Consider the following 20,588-nt stretch of genomic DNA (forward strand, 5'->3'; position numbering starts at 1 on the left):
AGCAATGTAAAGAGAGAGTCACATCAATGGAGGTCCAATATGCTCCATGATCTACCATTGCAATGTCGTAAATCTCTCTCTCTATGGCTCTGAAAGTTCCGTCACTCACTCACTAACTCACTTTGACCACATACAGACCCATGTGTAGGGCGGACCCCGTTGGTCAGGCAAAAAGTAAAAACAGTAAAATTAAATCTTGATGGAGTGACAGCAGACAAAAGTCCCAGGGTCAGAGGAGTCACAAGGATTCTTTTATAAGGGCCCTTTGGATATATGCACCAAATTTCAGTACAATCTTTCACTCTGGGCCAAAGTAATGTACCGACCAACCAAACAACAGACCGACTCTCGCATCCCTTAAGCCATGTTAGCTAAAAACATCCCAGTAGGTCTAGCAGGGACTACACTGTACAGTCATACACCACACAGAAAACACAGTCACTGCAAAGCTGAGGTTTACTGAAGAGATAAAAGTTCTAATGTGAGGTATGTTTTGGGGGCTTACCTGCATGCTGAGTACAGAACTCCACAGAGATTTCCCTCTTGTCCCTTTGATCCATCGGAAGCTGCCAAGGCACCTGATGCGGCTGCGCCACAACCTTCACCTTGTAAACGGTCATGGGCTTCAAGTTGAAGAACTTGTACCTATAGCCTCCTGCCTTGACCATGTCGTACTCTGCACCGTTGAGAAAGATGGTATGACTGTAGTTGCTGTTGCTGGGCATCCAAGAGAGCTCAGCGGAGACCTGTGTGATGCTGTCCACCCGCAGATAGTAAGGTGCCACCACCACATCCTTTCCTACGAGCAGAGTGCACCGGAGCTCGTCTGACGGGCCTCGGTCCGTGATGCTCTGCACTGAGATGCGGTAGGTGTTGGTGGCCAGATTGAGCTTTTCAATAAGAGACTTTGTCCTGCCCCCGTAGGGGACACTCATGCGCAACTCCTTATCCACCATGACATTGTAGCCACTGATGGTGCCCCAGCCCGGTGGGACCACAGGGGCATCCCAGCCAATAATCACACTCTTGGCAAGTTGTTTAATCAGGTTGATGCGGCGGGGATAAGGCACAATGTCTTCTCCGACCTCGTCAGTGCTGACATCCAAAGTTCCTGTCCCGTTGCTGGAGGAGCCCAGAAGGTCCATGCCCAAGCTGCTGGTGCTGAGACAGTCTAGTTTACTGTCACACAGCAGGCTGCTTATGCTTGTACCCGTTCCTGTGCCCACCACATGTCTCTGAGACCCCAGGCTACTGTGGTTGAGGTAGCCAGGTTCTTTAGCTACTGTGTCCCTTTGTTGAGTAGACGATGACTCCTCATCTTTGATAAAGTCCACAAAATTGGATGGGACAAGGCCCCGCTGTCCATCCAGCAGCTCTCCTGAGACACAGAAAGGATGAAGTTGGTTTTGTGGTAACATTAAGGACAAAACAGTAAACAATACCAGTGCAGGTCAGACCTTCATAAAAGCCATCCTCGTCCATTGTCCCGTAAACGTAGAGGTACTTCCCTGCCACCAGGGGGAGCTCTGCCTCAGGATGCTCATTAGGCCCGTCATAAGGATTATAACTACAGCAAAAACATAAATAAAAAATTAAACTGCCAAACACATATTTTCTTGCAATTCCTCTCCTCCAGGGTTCTTTTCTGTCAAACACTCCTGTTCTCTAAAAGGGATGTCAGGGAAATTATCTGCTGAGTGCTGCTTAAAAAATCTGAAGTTTGTTTCCATTTTTGATTGATTTGTTTTCTTTACAAATATGAGAGAGTTGAGGACAGTGTGGGTTGAAAGCGTTGGCCCTGTTTCACATATTTCTGCTCTGAGGATACCAATTATTTTTTGTGCTGACAGGTAATTTTCTATAGAGATAGAAACACTGAATCATCTTTAAGACCACAGCCTCAAGCTCTGTGAGAGAAAGCAAAGAGTCTCAGTAAAATGTGTCCATGACTTTTCTAGCCAGTTAACTTCACTGTAAAGATGAATGTAACCTCCGCTCCTTCTGTTAATTATCAGTCTCTCTTATGACGTGAAACTGTTTCACTTTGGCGTGGGTGGTTTCTGTAATGTTAGCAAAAAGCTCCTGATAACACTAACTATGAAATATTTCCAACCTTAAAAAACTATAAGGAATTGATATAACTTTACTGAGACTGTTAATGTTGGAAACAGTAACAGTTTCATCCTAAAGTAACCTGTTTATACACTGATCAGCATTAACATTATGACCCGTTGCCTAATATTGTGTAAGTCCCCCTTTTGCCGCCAAAAAAGCCCTGACCAGTCGAGGCATGGACCCCACTAGACCTCTGAAGGTGTGCTGAGGTATCTGTCACCAAGACGTTAGCAGTAGATCCTTGAAGTCCTGTAAGTTGGATTGGACTTGTTTGTCCAGCACATCCCACAGATGTTAAATTGTCGTAGGTACTGATCACTGCAGACCGGGAACAGCCGACAAGAGCTGCAGATTTTGGAGATGCTCTAACCCAGTCGTCTAGCAATCACAATTTGGCCCTTGTCAAAGTCGCTCAAATCCTTACACTTGTCAATTTTTCCTGCTTCAAACACATCAACCATGAGGACAAAATGTTCACTTGCTGCCTAACATATCCCGACCCACTGACAGGGGCCATTGTAATGAGATAATCAATGTTATTCACTTTACCTGTCAGTGGTCATAATGTTACGGCTGATCTGCGTAAATTCGATTAAGGGGTTGTTTATCGTCTGTGTCCTGTGTTTCAAATTAAACAAGATACACTGTGAGTAGTGAGTGAATAAGTCATTGTGTGGTGTCTATACGTACCTGTACCGAGCAATGCACAGACGAACTTTCCCTGTGAACCTCAGTTTGGACCTTGTTGTTGAGCCGAGCTCTTTGTCCATCTAAGAAGAAGAGAAGGGAAAAAGTAATCCAGTTGTAACATACGTTGTTTTCACTTTTCACCTAATGTTTATTAGATAACAAGAGTGCAGTCAAGATGAATTACTTTTGCATTTCACAGAGGGAGAAGCTAATAAAGTTATTGGCATTTATAAGCATGCATAGATGTTCTGAGACCAAATGTAAAAGCAATAATTCTGCTTATTCCAATCTGCCTGTTCTGTGTAATGCGATTAAAATCTTATGGAGTTGTGACTGTCAAAAAGAACACCATATGCATGATATTTCTTTTGTTTCAACTGTTATCCCCGGTATACTAAAATGATTTAGATCAATCTCAAATAGTCAGTCTGCGAGTTAAACCAGGTGGCCTTATGCATCCCTCCTGAGTGGATTTTTTTCTCGTGCAGCCAAAACAAGATTAAAATAAAGCAGCATTTATTCCCAAAATGTTACAGATCTGTTTATACTAAAGGATATCAAAGGTATTAGAGAGGTAACAGATCTTATATTGGTCAGCTGAATGCGTCACATAAGACAGTCCTGCATTGGCTATGTTGTTTGTCTGACCACAGGATGTCATTGGGGTAAACTTGGTGGACTAAAGCATGTTAATTAAAGGGAATTTTTCTTAATTGAATCATCATATTATTATTTAGGATGCCTACATAATCTTGCCTTGTGCAGCTATGTGGAACAAAAGCCATAAGGGATACAAACGGACACTATTGCATACCTCTGAGAGGAAAGCCCGTGCTGGGCTGCGGCCTCGACTGCGAGTGAGGAATGTTGGCTTGACAGAGAGGAGCTCGGGCTTGTCTCCACTGATCTGGAGCGGTCGAATGAACTCAGATATCAAAGATCTGCTTGTTGGAGCCTCATTGCCTGTGGAACAAACAGGAGTTCTTTCATTAGATCCTCACATCACAATAATGAAGCTAACATCAAGCTTGGGAGACAAAAGTTCTTACACAAAAAGGTTAATTAACTAAACTACCGTGTATATCCATTCCAGAAAAAGAGAGACACAGCCATTAACCTACATCAGTGATCTTCCTCTCCTCCTTTTTAAAGACGCCTTAAATCAAAGGAATTTTACAAATATTTTTGTTGGGAAAGATTCCTTTAAGAGGACATCTGACAGCACTGTATTCTTCTGTTTCCACTAATTTGTCAAACATAAGAAACAAATCAAATCTTCACAGCAAGAGCTGAATGAAACATGCGTCTGTAGTTAGTGAGCCGTGTATTCACAAAATTACTCAAGAAAAAAAACTATTTTCTGCTTTTGCTATCTAGGGGACATTTCCAACTGTGATTGATTATTTCATTAACAGTTTGTTTTTACTGCAGATTAAATCAGAAGCCTCTCAGACTTTTAATTTTAGCTGCAATGTTCTCTCTTCATTGCGAAGGTACTGACTTCTCTTCTAATGTGTAGAGTTACTGTCAGAGGCTCTCACGTGAAAGAAATCATACGTGTATTGAATTGCACAGGACATCAGTTAGACTGTGATTTAGACACTTTAAATTATGACAAATCAATATTGCTATTTGCTTTGCTTAATATAGGTATGCTTTAATACATTTAACCAATAAGACATCTATGAAAAAGTAGAGTAAAATAAACTTTTTGAAGCACTTTTGAAGCACATACCTTTTCCTATGGGGGCAGCCAGTCCATTGAGAAGCTGGGACAGGGATTTATTGGGCGACCCGGGGGACTCACATAAAGTTAACGGTTCAGTGCTGAGGATATCAAACTTCCCGGCTTGGAGCCGGAACTTCTCCAGCTCTTTTGACAGCAGGTTGAACTGCTCACTCTGATTCCGACATTTTTCCTCCAACTCACGTACTTTGGCCTGATGATGGCGAGGGAGGAGAGTCATCGAGAGGGGAGTGAGAGAGAGAGAGAGAGAGAGAGGCAGACAGAGAGAGAGAAAGAGACAGATAGACAAGGACAGGGAGGGAAAGGATGGTAAACAACAGAGGACAAAAATAAGGCAACTACAGGATGCACGACTGGACATTCTGAAAACAAATACTACAGAGTAGATACACATAGACAGTAGGTACATAGAGGATGCCATACGTCTGTTGTCCACACACAAATAGGACATGGATGAGATTTACTTTAGGATGTATAACACAAGGATCAGTCATTACAAAGAAAAACTTTTGAAATGACTTTTTAACCTCTAGTGACGGAACAGAATAAAATGCACATGCACAGCTACAGTAAATTCAATCAACTCTGAAATTAAAACAAGCTTCTTGCTTCAAGGTAGTATGCAGTACCAAACTGCACAGCGTCTCAGGGGATGAGGCTGATGGTATTATACGTTTCTTGTTATTGTCCAGTAATCCCTTGAAAAGACCAAAACCAATTATATTTTAACTCTTTACAAAACAAGAATTTCCTCTGTCAAGGCCTGATATATCTTATTCCTCTATATAGCACCATAGTTGTCAAAAAACTATTAAAACCACATAATCTGTTACACTCTGGTACATGTTTTACATTTACTCTCAAGAGCACCAAATGTGTATAAAACCGCAGCTGAAAATAGTCCCGGTTGATATACTATGTGGCTGTTTTGTTTACATGTAGTGTTTGCTAAAAACTACAGCCCAGCTGCTTTTCAAAAAGCCACTTTTATCAGAATAGAAAATAAATATATTTTTGGCATTAAAGAATATCTGTAACATCTTCTTTGGGAAAGAAGATACTCTGGGCTGAGAGCATAGACGGTACAAAAAGATGGACGACGTGACGGCTCCCTAAAAATGAGCCCAAATCATTTGGAGCGCCTCCTGCTGACTGGCTGCAGTATAGGTCATAAAGCCTGCCTCCTCCATGTTAACAGATGGGACATAAGTCAAACTATAAAATCAAAATACTTGCTAAAAATGTTTTTCTCATACATGGTTTCTGTCATTATAGTTAGTTCTTATCATGCTGATTTACGTCCAAGTGCTGATTTTTCTGACAAGTTTATTTGTTATTAGTTATTTGATGCTGTAAAAAGGATGATTGACAGCTCTGTTGACAAATACGGCTCCTGCAATCCGATCTGTGAGTAGAGGAGGAACGGCGAGAGGAAACGTAACTAAAACAATCACTACAGTCAATGAAGTTTACATATCTGTGAACTTCTGCTTCAGACCAACACAAGAAGCTGTTCTGCTGTTAAATACGCCGACATGCGGGATCTTTGCGTTTTTTTAAACGCAAGTAAGTTAAGCAAGTGTTTTGGTTAGCGGAAGAGGCTTCTGTGGCTCCACCCGCCAATTCCTACTGCACAGCTCTGGCTCTAAGTGACGTCACCATTGCAAGATAGCAGCGCCTATCACGGGGGCTAGTTTGGCATCAATTCCGTACAATGAGAGCAGATGGAGAAGCGTCGTCCATCTTTACATACAGTCATTGGCTGAGAGCCACAGGCAGGTTATGGAAGTTGGTTTAGTCTTTTCATGGGATCTGTCAACAATAACAGAAATACAGAATAACACCAATAGTCAACTTGAAGAGCAGGAACTTCATTGCACAAACTAACACTCATAAACTGAACATTGTTGTTTGGGCAGGCATTTTGGTAATTCCAGGAGCATGTGCACAATTTTTTATGTTGAATGATAATAATGATGATTGAAAAATAACTTCTTGATCGTGAACGGACAACAATCTGAAAAACTGTCCGACACTGAAGCTACCATGGAATTTGTTAGCACTGCCCAAAGCGACTACATTACTTCCTGTTCAGTTCAGACTCTGGGTCATTTCATGCACACGGGTTGCAGCGAGATAAAACATGCTGCTGGCCGAGAGACAACGAAAGAATCTCTATTTTTGTGAAATAGAATTAATAAATTAGGAGCTACTAGTTTCAACATCATCATACAGTTGTCAGTTGTATGATAAACACATGCTGCATAACATACATGCAATGGTTTAGAGAAAAAAGGATCACATTAACCACAGTATGGATCCTTTGATTAGATACAGTCTTATACTGTTACACTACACAAAAAACTAATATTTACAGTACGCTTTTAATATATAGATACAAATAAGATTGATGTAAAATATCTGCCAAAATAAGGTCTTCCATAGATTTATTATTAATTCATTCATTGTTTGCATGTATTTTTTGCAGTCTGATCTTTTGGTTTGTTTACATCTAAACACACACTTTAAGCAGGCGTTTGGTTTTACAAAGTTGAATTTGCTCGCCTCAATGTGTTGATGAGCTTTGATTATGTGGAATTGAGGTCGGTCAGTGAGGCCCCGGGCTTTCGTCTTTAACTGAAGTCGATCCATATTCTGAATCTTGATTTAACGAGTGGAATCTTTTCATCAATTGTTAAGCAAGTGTAGCTGAATTTTTCTCTATGATCAAGACCTCCAGTTTGTGCTGTCAGTCATGTTTCAGACTTTCAGACTTGTGAGTTTGCTTTGATGGGAAATGTGAAACAGAGCTGAGAGGCTCTGAATATTTCTGAAAACCAAAAAGCAAAGATCACACATCAGATTAGTTCTTGACTGACGTATGCTTTCTGTCATCTTTTACCTTTAGAGTACCATGTGTTAATCATGTTAAGTGTCAGTACAAAACTTAAAAAATGACACATTACAAACAAAATGAATAATTTTGCTGGTAATGTGGTGATACATCAGCATGCCCTCTGGGCCAAAGCAAATGTGGTGTTATTGTATGTACTCTGAGGACTAACATGGGAAAGGTGTAAAGAGAAAATAAATGACATTTCTGAAATACCTGCATGCTGTCCAAGTGGTTCTGTATAAGCATAAACACACACCCATTCAGTAAAAAGAGATGTAGGAAAGAAATAAAGCACAATTACACATGTGATCACTCGTACACATCTTGAAAGCACATCACACAATTTTTGTCTTCTTTAACACCGTCCATCTGTTTACAACCGTGTTAGGTTTAAATGTTGACCTCACAATAAATGGATAATATATAATAGAATCTTGTTAAAAGAGTCCAGACACTCACCTCTAACAGATGGACAGCGCCTTCATGTTCCTTTTTAGCCGCAACCTGAGCCTGGGAAACAAAGTGCGCAGTGTTTCAGTTCATTTTCATTTAAAGTGCCTTTTAGTTTTACTTTAAAACATCAATAAAAGGCAAACAAAATGGGAAACAGTTTTTCATTCTCTGTTGCTCAGAGTGGAAATGATCGAAAAGAAAGCCAGCAGCTCTGTCCACCCTGCAATACACGATACAGGATTAAAATCATCGTCAGCAGTGACTTGATACAAGCCAAAGTCAATTGTTACTTAACCACGAATAGTTGAAGATATTGTGGCTTATCTCACACTTTCATCCTTTATATTCTACGTGACTGTAAAAACAGTGAGTAATGCAACTTAAAACAATTATGTGTATGCAACAAAGTTAATATAATCAAGGAAGCATTTGCAGGTCAGTGTTTGACACTCAGCAGTGAAAACCACTTGCCTGGAAGCATCTAAACCAGTGGTCTCAAACTACTAGTCCAGGGGCCACAGGTGGCACAGGTGGATTTGGCTCCCAAATAAATGTTTTCTCTCAATTTTGGTGTTCCCTGATGTAGAATTCCTTTCATTTAGTAAAGCGTAGCTGATATAGATTTGGGACACTTCTTCCCTTCCTGGCCGAAGCCTGGAGGAGAATCTCAAACCACTCTCATGACAAGGCAAGCAGCAAAGACTCGAGGAATATACTGATGCAAATCTTTCTCCTTTGCTAAGCTAAGCTAACTGACTGTGGGCTGTAGCCTTATGACTAGAGCACAGATGATTCGAGCAGTATTGATTTTCTTATCTTACCCTCCTTCACATTTAGCGTGAAATTCATTAAGCAATGACCAAAAGCAATCTCCACAGAACTGACACCCACGCGCCTCTTTCACAAGATTAAAGAAAGGCTGACCTGGAGCAGAGACAGTTTGAAGAGAAATATACAAGAAGAAAGCTGCCACTCTGCAGGAACACAGCATGTTAAAGGCCACAACCTGACCGCTGGCCCCCAGCAAGTTTCAAAGAACATGTTGGCAGTAGGTATGTTTTAGTTTTTTTTGGCTACATCTTAGAAACATGGCCTAGATTGAAGCTTTGGAGGAAAAATGTTGTTCTTCTGCATTCAAGAGGAATGAGGTTTGGGTATTATAGAAGCACTGAACTGTAAAGAAACATAGCATAATACACACCATTTTTCTTATGGGAACTAGAAACATCTGTTGAGAGAAACAAGTGTTCCACGTGAACATGAGAGCATCTGTGGGCTTTACAATTTCATAAATCTACTTTGCAGGCAATTAATTTGGGAGAATGCAGAGAGCAGTCTGTGTCTGAGGGAAGATAAGGCAGTAATGAGCTTCTGTTAATGAGAGAAAAAAGCTGAGAACTCTGCCTGTGAAAGGCTGACTGTGAAGTTAGAGCAACACTGCAGCAACAGCAACACCAGGCTACACACAATGTTTCTAGAGAAGGCATTGGTGACAATTCCTATCACGTTCACACTATCAGCAATCTCAGCCATTGCAGGGTTTGCTTTGACATTACAGTCAGCGCCAGTGAACAGAGTCAGAAGCCCAACCATCAAATGGCCTGGGCCAGCATTCCTGTTTAAAGCAAGCCTCTAAAAAGTGTCATATCTACTCTTGGGTTTGAATGTTTGATTTGCTTGCTCGGAACAAACAAGAGGAGCGCTCCTGAGCTGTCGAGCACTCCGAGTTTGAAGAGTGACAGACAGCTGAAGGATGGGGCAAAGAGGATGTACTGTGAGAGCTCTAGCAGTGGCAGTGATGAAAATAATGAGAGAGGTGAGTGCTATCGTCTACAGAGAGCCCGTTTTTTTTCCTCTGCTCCCTATAAAACAGTCTTTGAGATGACTTTCACCTTTGTTGGACTTCATGTATCGCACCAGTGCTCAACAAAAAGCTCTTTGACCCATGACATGGGCAAACAAGGAAGCCAAAAAATATGAAGCTGTGAGCGTAAAAGTTCCCCTACCTTCTGAAGAAGGTCAATCTCCTGCTGCTTTGCATTGAGTACAGCCAAGGCCTGCTCATGCTCCAACTCTAGCTGCTGCCTCCGCTCCGCAGCCTCGCGCATATGCTGTCCGCAGGGGGTGCAGGGGTGGAGAGCCAGGGGGAGGATTGTGAAGGGGGAGCATAGAGACGGCTGCTGTTAGTGGAACTAAAATCCAACGGCACTGAGCCAACACAAAATGCATCTCCAGTCTTCTCCTCCACACTCAGAGACAACACAGGTGTTACATGTGCACACATATCACACATACGCTTGTTAACAGTGTACTGAAGTTTAAACCCTTAATAACAAGACATGAACTGTGCCACAGCAAATGCAATGTGAGAACAGTTTATGTCGAATGATCTGCGGAAGAGATCAGATCAAATTGTGCACCAAAGTGCTTATGGATGAGGACTTGAGATGCTTTGCTGTGTGAACAAAAAGACTAACATCAATCCACATTCAGGTTTGCTGCCCCCTTTAGGTAACACAACACCTGCAGGAAGTCTAGTTACCAGGACTGTGTGAAAGGCCGTCCTCAGCCATGTTGTCTTTAAATGATCAATACAGGCTCTTACGTTACATGAAAAGGGTGAGCAAACTCTGGAGCGTGCTCACTTGTCTGTGGTCATCCATAACAAGAAAAGAAGCCATACAATACAAGGGACTGAATGCTCGGATCTTCATCACAAATTATGCCCGTGTCATCCAGTCACATCACTGCTCCGACTTGAAGTGAATATTTTCACAGGTGAAAGAAGCATATGACATTTTCATGCCAGTTAAAATTAAGGTCTAAGATAGGTAATGTCATCAAACTTGACATTATCATCATGAAGTGTGACCCAGTCTGTCTATCTTCTCTTCCTCCCCCTCCCGTCATCATACAGCCAAACTCTTAGTCCTGCCTCATGCAAAAAAATCACATTCAACAGTGCTGTGGCCGTATAGCCAGGTGACCATTCATATGTCTGGTAAGCAGCCCACGCATAAAGGGAGAGATAAGCACAGCCACTGAGGTGGACAGAAAGCATTCAGAATGGGACTGAATAGGACTTCTCCCTAACAGACGGACATAGCAGTGATACCTTATAAATCTAGCAGGGGAGAGGGGACAGGGAAGGGGGGAAGGGGCAGGTCAGGGAGGGTAGGACAACATGAAAGGGCACAATAGGAAAGGAAAGGAGGGCAGACTGCTCCAAGCTTCTACTCTTTCACAGCTCCTGGTCAGACCTCCCAACACGACACTGGAAGGCAACAAACATGTCAGGGACATTAGACAGTAAAGCTGAAGAGAACCGGATGGAGGCAGTGTAGCACAGGTAGGAGAAAGGGTACTGGCAAAGGGTTAGGCTGCATAAAAACACCTCATTTAGGGTCCCAGCATAGACGGACTACAAGAAAAGGAAATGCACACAGTTCTGACAGGTAGTGGAGTCAGGTCTGCCCTTGGAGCTGGTTTCCTCACCTTGAGCACCTGCTCTAGGTTCTCCAGTTTGTCTTGGAGCTGGTTCTTCTCCCACAGGGCTAAATCTCTCTCCTGCGTCACAGCACCAAGGGTCTCTTTGAGCTGGGCATACTCAGACTTCACCTGTGCAGATAGAATAAGCAAGGAGCAAAGAGACTGAGAGTGCAGCTGCACTACAGTGTTTTCCTTTCGGCAAAACTAGGCTGTTTTTATTAGCTGCATTTTATATATGTAGTCATCACACTTCCTTATATAAAACGTAAACTTTTTTATTTGTTTCTTTGCAGAGAGGTTGTTCTTTGGCTCCTCAACCGAAGAGGTTACCGTTTCAGGCCTGTTTCCTTCTGCCACTAAAGTTTAAGGAGACAAAACTCTCTTAAGTTTTCACCCTCTTTGTTAGAGTAATGTTGGTCAGATATAGTGTCCACCATAGCAAATGACTGAAATGATGGACATTGTGAACATTTGCTTCCCTTTTTCTTTGTAGAAAGCTGTTTGGTTTTGTTTTGGAACTAGCTCAGTTAGGTCTCCTGCTGGGTTTTTGCTGCAATGAGAAATTACAGGTGCCCTGTGGAGTCTTCATGTAAATACAGTCAGTGTTTCTCATCACACGGCTCTGTGTGTATCCTGGAGGTCTACCAACATTTTGAAAGAATTTCCCTCTTCAGAAAACAGTTGCAAAGCTGATTTTTTAAAACATTTGAATGCTGCATTGTTTACACCTCACAGATAACATGGAGTCTGCTTCTCCACTGCATTATTATTGCCACTATTTTGGTACATAACTGCGCCCCGATCATGAAAATCTCAAGTGAAACAGATTATGTGTAACAAGGTAAAAACAAAATCATCAAAACCATACAATGTTTGTGATAATAAAGGCTATTTAATAAAGGCTTTACATTAAATTCACCATTGCAGACTACAATAAGAGTACCTTTTTTTATTTTACCTCTGTCTTTATTGTTCTGCACCTAAACACCAAGTAAAATTCTTTGTGTGTGAAAACCTACTTGGCAATAAACCTGATTCTGATCTCTATGGGATGGTGGCCAATATAACAACACGACACACTGGCTAATTAGAACTTGCAAATATTTCCCTTGATTCACACAAAGAAACTAAACAGGGAGGAAATAGTGTAACATAGTCAGCATATTACAAATATAATTACATGTTAGTCTGTGGTTTTACAAGTCATGTAAGCACCTGCCTTATATTATGAATGATACATTATTTTTAAATAAATAATACAGAACAACTAGTAGGGTCTCAAAGCACTTGGAGCCATGGCTCAAATGAAGGAATGTCATTTGTTTTTGTTTTTACAAGAGTGGATAAAATGTAACACCATCCGCATAATCCAATCCAATAACACCAGGAAGACCCTCAACTTACTGCAGAGTTGAATCTGGGATCAGGATCAACAAAAACTGATCATATAATAAAGGTTTTACCTTGGATTTTATTCAGTTGTACACCTGTTCCTATATTTCTGGTAGTCTGCCTTAAGCACAATGCTAAAAACTTTACTTCCTTTCAAAGCATTTCCAAACACTTCAAACAGGCAGAAGCTGTTACAGGCCAGACAAGGGAGCTGGAGTCTTTAAAGGGGCCATATCTTTTGAATGGATATTCTCATATTTTGGGTTTTACATTTTTGGGTGTTTATTGTTCACCATAAAAAAGTGAAAACTGCATAACTTGTGTTTTTCCAGAATTACATTTTTAATAATGTAGCTTCTGAAATGGGCCGTTCAGAACTGCTGCAGGTTTCAGGTCGTTGTCAAGATTCCAACTTGTCATTCCGATACCTCCTGGCGATTCTGGCTTGTACATAAAAGGCCAAATAACCAATCCTAGAGCAGCCATGTTTTCTACAACTTTGGAGTTGCAGTGCAGCGCGGCCGCTCCTCCATGTGGGATTGCACATGGGGGGGGAGTCCGGTACATGCTTAAGTGGTGGTTTTTAACACAAATCTTACCCTGTTTTCTTTAACTGCCATATGTATCACTCACTTTAAATTTTTGCACTGGAAAATGTAAACAAAGGTAGCGTACAGTTAATCACTTCGTCTGACACCTACCCCATCACCACCATCAAAAATAATTATATAACAATAATCAATGTTGTTGCTGATGGTCTGGTTTGCTTTTGTAGGTCATATAGAGCAATCAGAATTGATTTCAATCTGTTCCATAACGAGATAAAAACTCCTTACAGCAGCTTTAACACCAATGAAGGTCTAAACCACCATTATTCATAAATGGGATTATTTCAATTTCTCCATATTTTTTCTTTCACAGGCCAGTTGAATTGTTACTTAAGAGGCATTTTTAATCAACCTTTTAGAAGCCCCACATTGGCTGCAAAACGACTGGTTCCTGCAGCCGTAATGTGGTGAAGCCCCTTCCTCAGAGCAGCCATGAATGACTAATGATTCCTGGAGGAGGGCGTTTCAACAAACATCCGCAAAGCAAAACACAAACACAATCCAGAGAGTCTGCCCATGAAGGGGCCGCCTCCACACAGAAAAACTATCCGCATGGATGGGAGCGACTGTCAGACCTAATGTAGACAGATCGAACAAAACTATATTGGATTCAGCAGAAGCAGGTCAATAGTCTATTATGGGGAGAGGGAGGTGCTGTTTGTAGCCCCTCCCAGTTCATTCAGAGACGATAGGGATCAGAACACGGGGGTGTAAGCGAGGGCTAATATCCGCGCTGCCCTGCAGAGTGCTGCTCTCATATCCGTCAGTGTGATAACAGTTCAGGACAGCTGCTCCAGGAGCCGCCACAGTCCTGATAAGACGTCAATAAGCAGCATCCCACCCTTCTTCACCCCAACAGCAACTACCTGCCAATCAGCACCTCCAGGAAATTGCCTCCCTGTCCAGAGAGAGAGAAGCCTGATGCTCCTTTCTTGCTGATCTACTTTGACTTTGTGTTATCCACTCTTAAGGCCTTTAAGGTCTTGGGGCTAAAATCAGGGTGAGGGTGTTTAAATACAATTGGAGAGTTGTTGCTTCCATTTTTATGCAAAAAAAAGGAAGCAAGCATGATTTGTCTTGTCTTTGTATAGAGTGTAATTGTAAAGACCAGAAGGGCTGTGGCCTATAAAGAAACAAGACTGACATTGTGTGTAGACTAAAAACGTCACATCAGTGTCTCATCATATGACGACAGCATTCACGCAACAACAGAGGGCCCGTCTTCACCTGCTCTGTATATTTGAATTTCTTCACCTTATTAAGTCTTCATTCACAAACAACTTTAATCTGATCACCTTGCTTCTCTTTAGAACACACCTGCACCTCAGCACACAGCTGCTGGACCCTCCCCTTTTTCTGTCTTTCTCTCTCTGTCTGCTACGTTGACTGTCTTCATCAGCAGTCTGTTTTATTCAGTCACTAAAGATATTTTCTCTCGCGGTTCAGTTTTCACAGCACATGATCCGCGTGTGCACACATGATGTTATTAATGGCCTAGCGTCACAACCTTTTCTGGCACCTTTTCCAAGCTTTAAAACAGCGACAAAGTTAGGGTTTAGGTTTATTCCTAAAAGGAAAAGGCTGCCGCTCACTCTACAGTGGGGACATATCAGAGGACGTCTGTGTGTGTGAGTGTGTGTGTGTGTTTCTCTGCAGAGCGTGTGTGTGTGTGTGTAGCCTGCTCAAGACAGGTAGGCTTCGGGAGGGGAGAGAGTGAGGGCAGATTGTCCACTTATTGATCGATCTCAGACTGATAAAATAATAGAAAATTTAAAGCCAGGTAACACTGTGTCTTGTGTTTACCTCATGTTTTCAAAGCTTTCGTAAATTGTTGTATGATCAGTGACGTATGAGGTCAGGGGATATAACAGAGTTATTTTTTCTGTAATTAATTAATTGAAAATAATGCGTTATTTTAACAGCCCCAATTTGAATATGTCTTATCTTATAAAACATCCATTATTAAAGGCATAGAGCAGCAAAGAAAAAGAACTTTCTGTGCAGTTTTCCTTTGATATGTGGCCATTTGTGTTTAGTCATTCATCATTTTACACTGAGCCTGAGAGCTGTTTTCATATTTTGACCAACATTATCTGGCCAAAGTAAGATTTCTGTTATAGATGTAAAAACTATATTGTTAACATATACTGGTTTTTTTGTTGTTGTTTATTTACAGCACTCTCCATTTTATGAAGACTGCTTTTAAATAGCCTACATTGTTTAATCTAACATTTTTGTGTGTCATGTAGGGCTGGGTATCGATAAGGATTTCTTAATTCGATTTGATTCCGATTCACAAGGTCCCGATTTGATTCGATTTCCGATCGGATTCAATATCGATTTGTTTAGGGGTATGTCAGTTACAATATCAATGCACCTCTAACCTGGTGCATTATCAAAATGTTTAATGTTTACAATAAGAATTGACCCCAAAGACGTTACTTTTTATTTAACATGACCAACACACAGCAGTCAACACAATATTAACAATTTTATGAATTAGACAGCTCATGAGCTTTTTTTCCAGCTTCAGATTTTTAGTCTGTACATCTGGCTCATGGTTTTGATTAAACGAACTGGTGTTCAACTTGCGTGAGATTTGGCCACGAGATCTCATAGTGAGAAGAACAAAACCACATGAGACTAAGAGATATGGGCAACGCCATATTGTACAACATGCCAAAAATACACTCACAGCCAAAGCCGACGCTAACAGAGAGTAACATAAACATTAGTACAAAACTAACTTACATATTCATGGACGCACACACGATAAAAACGGTCACTGATGTCTCAGTAGTAGGTGCAGTAAACGAGTTCGGCATGTCTCCCTCACTGCCATGTTTCGGCTGAGTCGTGCTGCATTCAGGAGCGCTCAGAAACGTGAGTAATCAGACACATTTTTATACATATTTTTAAAGATCGATCTCTGGATTTATTAATCGATATTGGGTCATACAAATGGGAATCGATTTAAATCAGAAAAATCTATTTTATAAACCCAGCCCTAGTGTCATGGACACAGCAGCTGTAAAGATGAGCCATCGCTCAATCCATCCAGAGTTGTATAGGTGCTTCAGTCTGGACCAAAGTGTCGGGGGACCAACAGGAAAATATCGTCAGCCAAAGAGCATTGATGCAAGCATGGCTTAAATTGTGTTGTAGGTGAACTAACAGTTTAAATGTGACTTAAAGTGAAATCTTAATATTCTGTCAAAACTAAAAACAAAACAGTCCAACTTTTCTGCTCTTACCTTGTCATGCTCAGATGCCTTGTGGCTATTGTTGAACAAGTGGAGGTTCAAGTGCTTGTTTTCCTGCAGGAAATCTTGCAGCTCATTCTCCTAGGCAAAACAGGCAGAAAGAAAACAGTGATTAGAACCTAAGAAGTCACCATGATTATAACAAAGCACAGCACCCAAACAAAGCGTGTTGTTAGTGATAGCCCATGCATTATTCATCTGAGGAGACTGCTGGAGGTTCTCTTGCATGTTCTAGAAACAGGACGAAAAGAAGCTGCCATTTTAGCTGCAACAGCAGAACAATAACGACGTCAGAATATTAACGTTTATGTCAACATTGTGGAAAAGATGTAATAAGAAACCATGGGGATTTTCCTCTTCATAGCTCTCCCTTTGAGTGGATTTAAATCAAACATGCATTTTGATAACCTCTTATTCACACACACACACACACACACACACACACACACACACACGAACCTTCACTGCAGAGGAGGAAAACTTAATTACATTCAATCACCAGTCGTGAGGCGTGCTATGGATGCAATTTACAGTGTCGACTAGAGAGTTCACTGAGATGCTCGATTCACTAGAGCTACAGCAGCATGTAGGCCAAGTGTTGTTCTTGTCAGGAGCGAAGAAACCTACTGGCTCATGCATGAAACATTTACAGTAAATACAGTGCTTCTTAATGGCTTGTGATGGTTTCTGCTGCTGCTCCCTTATGTTTTACTTATGAAGGATGTTTCAGAGGGCAAATGGAGACACGAGTAAACATAAAAAAACTAACATGCATGCAAAGGTTCATATGTTAACCGACTAGTAAATGTTAAGTAATTTCCCTTGCTGCAGTGATGTGTACCAAATCAGCATGAGCTGCCTGTTAATGCACACACTCACACATTAGGTTCCGGTCACAGAGGACTGTTTTAAATGTGACAGTAGGAAATTCACAGGCGTAAATAATTCAATAATGGTGTCTGAACTCCAGCTAGATGCTTCAGGTTCAGTGTCCTTGTATTGTGCATGCCTGATTACTGTCACTGGTACACTTGAATAGAACACAGTACATAAATGTTACTCGTAACACCTGTAATCTTCCCAGCTGTGGCTCAGAGCTAAAGTGGGTCGCCCTGCAATCGTAAGGTTGGCAATTTGATCCCTTAGCTCCTCCTGTCTTTATGTCGCAAGATACTAAACCCCAAGTTGCTCCCGAAGGCATTTGATGTGTGAATGATTAGTTTATAAGGCACCTTGCACGGCACTTGATTAGTGTATGAATGTGTGTGCGTGTGTGTGTGTGTGTGTGAAAGGGTGAATGCTGACATGTGGTGTAAAAGTGCCTTGAGTGGTTTGAAGATTAGAAAGGTGCTTTAGGAGTACAGTCCATTTACCATTCACTATTTTAATATAAGATGTCAAAATGTTAGTTGTGAAAAAGGCCTGTCTTCTGTGATGAACTCTGGTGTATCCTTTGACTTTTTAATGTATGATGTTAAAATAATTGAAGGTTAATGTGCAGTCATCCCCTTTTAATATTTCACTATTTTTTATTGTGTCCTAATACCAATCAGAGATGAAAACTAGGTCATGTTTGTTTGTGTTTTCAGATTGCTATTACTGTAGCTTTCTTTATTAAAGGTCCAGTTCACTGATTTTCAACCTCAGTCCTATCATGCTGTTATGGGGAGCTAATGCCATTATGGTAGGAAAAAAATTATTTTTAATGAATTTCGCTCTGTGCCTTTGGAGGACGCTATTCGCTTCTCCAGTGGGCCCTGGAAACCTCTGCCAGACAACATAAAATGCATCAATTGGCGGAGGCCAGGGAGCTTGCTAAACTACACTTCCTCAATCTAGGACAACCACCTCCGCAAGATTTATTAGACGATCCACCGGTTTATTCTCATAATATTTTGGATTCTGTACCGCTCACTTGAGCGTCTCTTGCTGGGCCGTTCCTTTCAGAGGGAGGGGAGCAATGCACGCTGGGTGTTGTAGGAGTGTAGAATGGGTGAGACCACAAGCTGTTTTAAATCCAATTTTAAATCTTCATGCGTGTATCGATTACAGAGAACACCAGCTTTGATCGACAGTGGCTATTTCCAGTGGCGAACTGCTCCGTTTGTAGGCTCATGAATAGCGCTGCAAATTAAGGATATAATCAACCTTATATAATTTACAACTGTACTGAAGGATAGTTTTTAATATTATGTTCTATACTGGCCTGAAATCATATAAACATAAATGGAGATCATTTATTATTTTGCAAGGCTGAGGTAAAATCCACAAAAACACATTTCAAATCACATATCATTGTGAGCTAAAATGCACAAAATACTAAGGGAAGTTTAAATATTAAATCTACCAGTAGTTCTACCAACACTTCTGTTCTAAGCACGACTTCTTATACAAACAATAAAATAATAAAAAAGATGTGTATCGTATAAACAAATGCATAAATGTAGTCTATACATACACACACCATAGAGGAGAAACACTCTCAAGGACGAGCAGTGATAAGTAAACAACAGCCCGAAGAAAATACCAAAGTCACCACTGAGATCTGCTGCTTTTCTGCTTTTACATTAATTTCATTTGTAACATCAAAAAAAATAAAAATTATCGGCATTTCAACCTGCTTCAATTGTGTCCAGTTAATTTTAATGCTTCCCGTACACGCACTAGATTGCATTGGCTTTCCTATTCATATCCATTGATCCCTCAATTCAGAGCTAATGTGGGCTGGTGAGGCCTCCAGGTGTTCATGATGAAGGACATACTGCTGCTGATAAATACAGAGAGCTCACATTTTACCGTGTGTACACTTAAGAGAACAATGGACGGGAACACTTTACAAAGCATTTCAACATGAATGCTCTGCTCATTCAAAATCCCTATTTGGAAGCGGGATATGAGGGCACACACGCTGTGTTGCAAAACAAATTGTCTTGAACACAGAATCAGCTGTTCTTTGTCCCGTATTGTCGATGCGTTAACGCTTTAAACAGATCAGTATACGTCATAATCCCCTGGCAAGACACATTTTCATGGAGAGCCCAGTGATGGAGTAAATTCCATGCAGAATACACTGTGGCCTATTTTTAGCTAAAACGCCTCCCACACTATTCAGCTGAAAACCTGAGATTTTGGGGCTGAGGTGTGTTTTTAGTTTTTCTTTAAATATGATCACTCATGAACACATTGAACGTACACAGCATCAATTCTGTTTGATTGATGATTTGTAAAGCTTAAGAGACTTGAAAGTAGTAAAAAATTATGTAACCAATTCAAACCTCAATGACAGAAATCAATGCAGACAAAACGCACACAAAAAAAAGAACACACAATTGTCTGGATATGTAGTATTTGCTCTGGACAAGCCAGGAGAGTTTCATGAATAACACACTTACAATATTATGAGGCCTGGGGCAGAGTACCTTGGTAAATCCTGTGTTTGAAAGCAGTTGAGAAGCTGTCGCGTGTCTTGTCCAGACATGGTCTGACTCAGCCTGCTGTGCCAGAGCTGTGTGTTTAATTTTGACAGGCCTGACGGATGAATCAACTCTGCCATTTAGCACAGCAGCAGAGCAAACATTTCACCCACTTACCCTCTGCTCTGTAGACTCAGAGTGAGCAGCATCATTTACTCTTGTTCAGCATAGACCACAGCCATTATCACTATTGTACTAATGCAAGCTTAACCTTTTCCAGCCTATTCCTTTGCCCACCTGCACTAAAGCATAGTGTAAATATACTACAGGTAATATGAAAGCGCTGTGGCGCTAAACCTTGCCCTCCTGACAAATGGCAGCTTGAAACACGCATGACATTGAAATAGGAATATCATTAAGCAAACATTAAAGTACAGACTATTTAAACATACATTTGGAGACTTGTAAGATGCCATATACACCAATCAGCCATAAAGTTATTACCACCTGCCTAATTTTGTG

The 20,588-nt window shown here is 41.1% G+C and overlaps 1 protein-coding gene across 1 annotated transcript in view; it reads right to left on the minus strand.

Moving 5' to 3' along the window:
• The window catches only part of rimbp2b (RIMS binding protein 2b), a 36,328-nt gene extending 24,905 nt beyond the window's left edge, over positions 1-11,423 (minus strand). The window contains exons 1-9 of the mRNA XM_069682880.1: positions 11,397-11,423; positions 9,908-10,012; positions 7,908-7,958; positions 4,541-4,745; positions 3,620-3,768; positions 2,806-2,885; positions 1,458-1,567; positions 1,243-1,378; positions 506-1,194 (exon numbers count right to left, since the gene is read on the minus strand). Coding sequence (XP_069538981.1) covers positions 506-1,194; positions 1,243-1,378; positions 1,458-1,567; positions 2,806-2,885; positions 3,620-3,768; positions 4,541-4,745; positions 7,908-7,958; positions 9,908-10,009 — 1,522 coding nt within the window. The 5' untranslated portion in view covers positions 10,010-10,012; positions 11,397-11,423. The remainder of the gene's footprint in view (positions 1-505; positions 1,195-1,242; positions 1,379-1,457; positions 1,568-2,805; positions 2,886-3,619; positions 3,769-4,540; positions 4,746-7,907; positions 7,959-9,907; positions 10,013-11,396) is intronic.
• Between the last annotated feature and the right edge of the window lie 9,165 nt (positions 11,424-20,588).

The sequence above is a fragment of the Semicossyphus pulcher genome, unplaced genomic scaffold (genome assembly GCF_022749685.1).
Source record: "Semicossyphus pulcher isolate SPU_LCO1_2020_fin unplaced genomic scaffold, fSemPul1.0.p SCAF_6, whole genome shotgun sequence".
Taxonomy (NCBI): domain Eukaryota; kingdom Metazoa; phylum Chordata; class Actinopteri; order Labriformes; family Labridae; genus Semicossyphus; species Semicossyphus pulcher.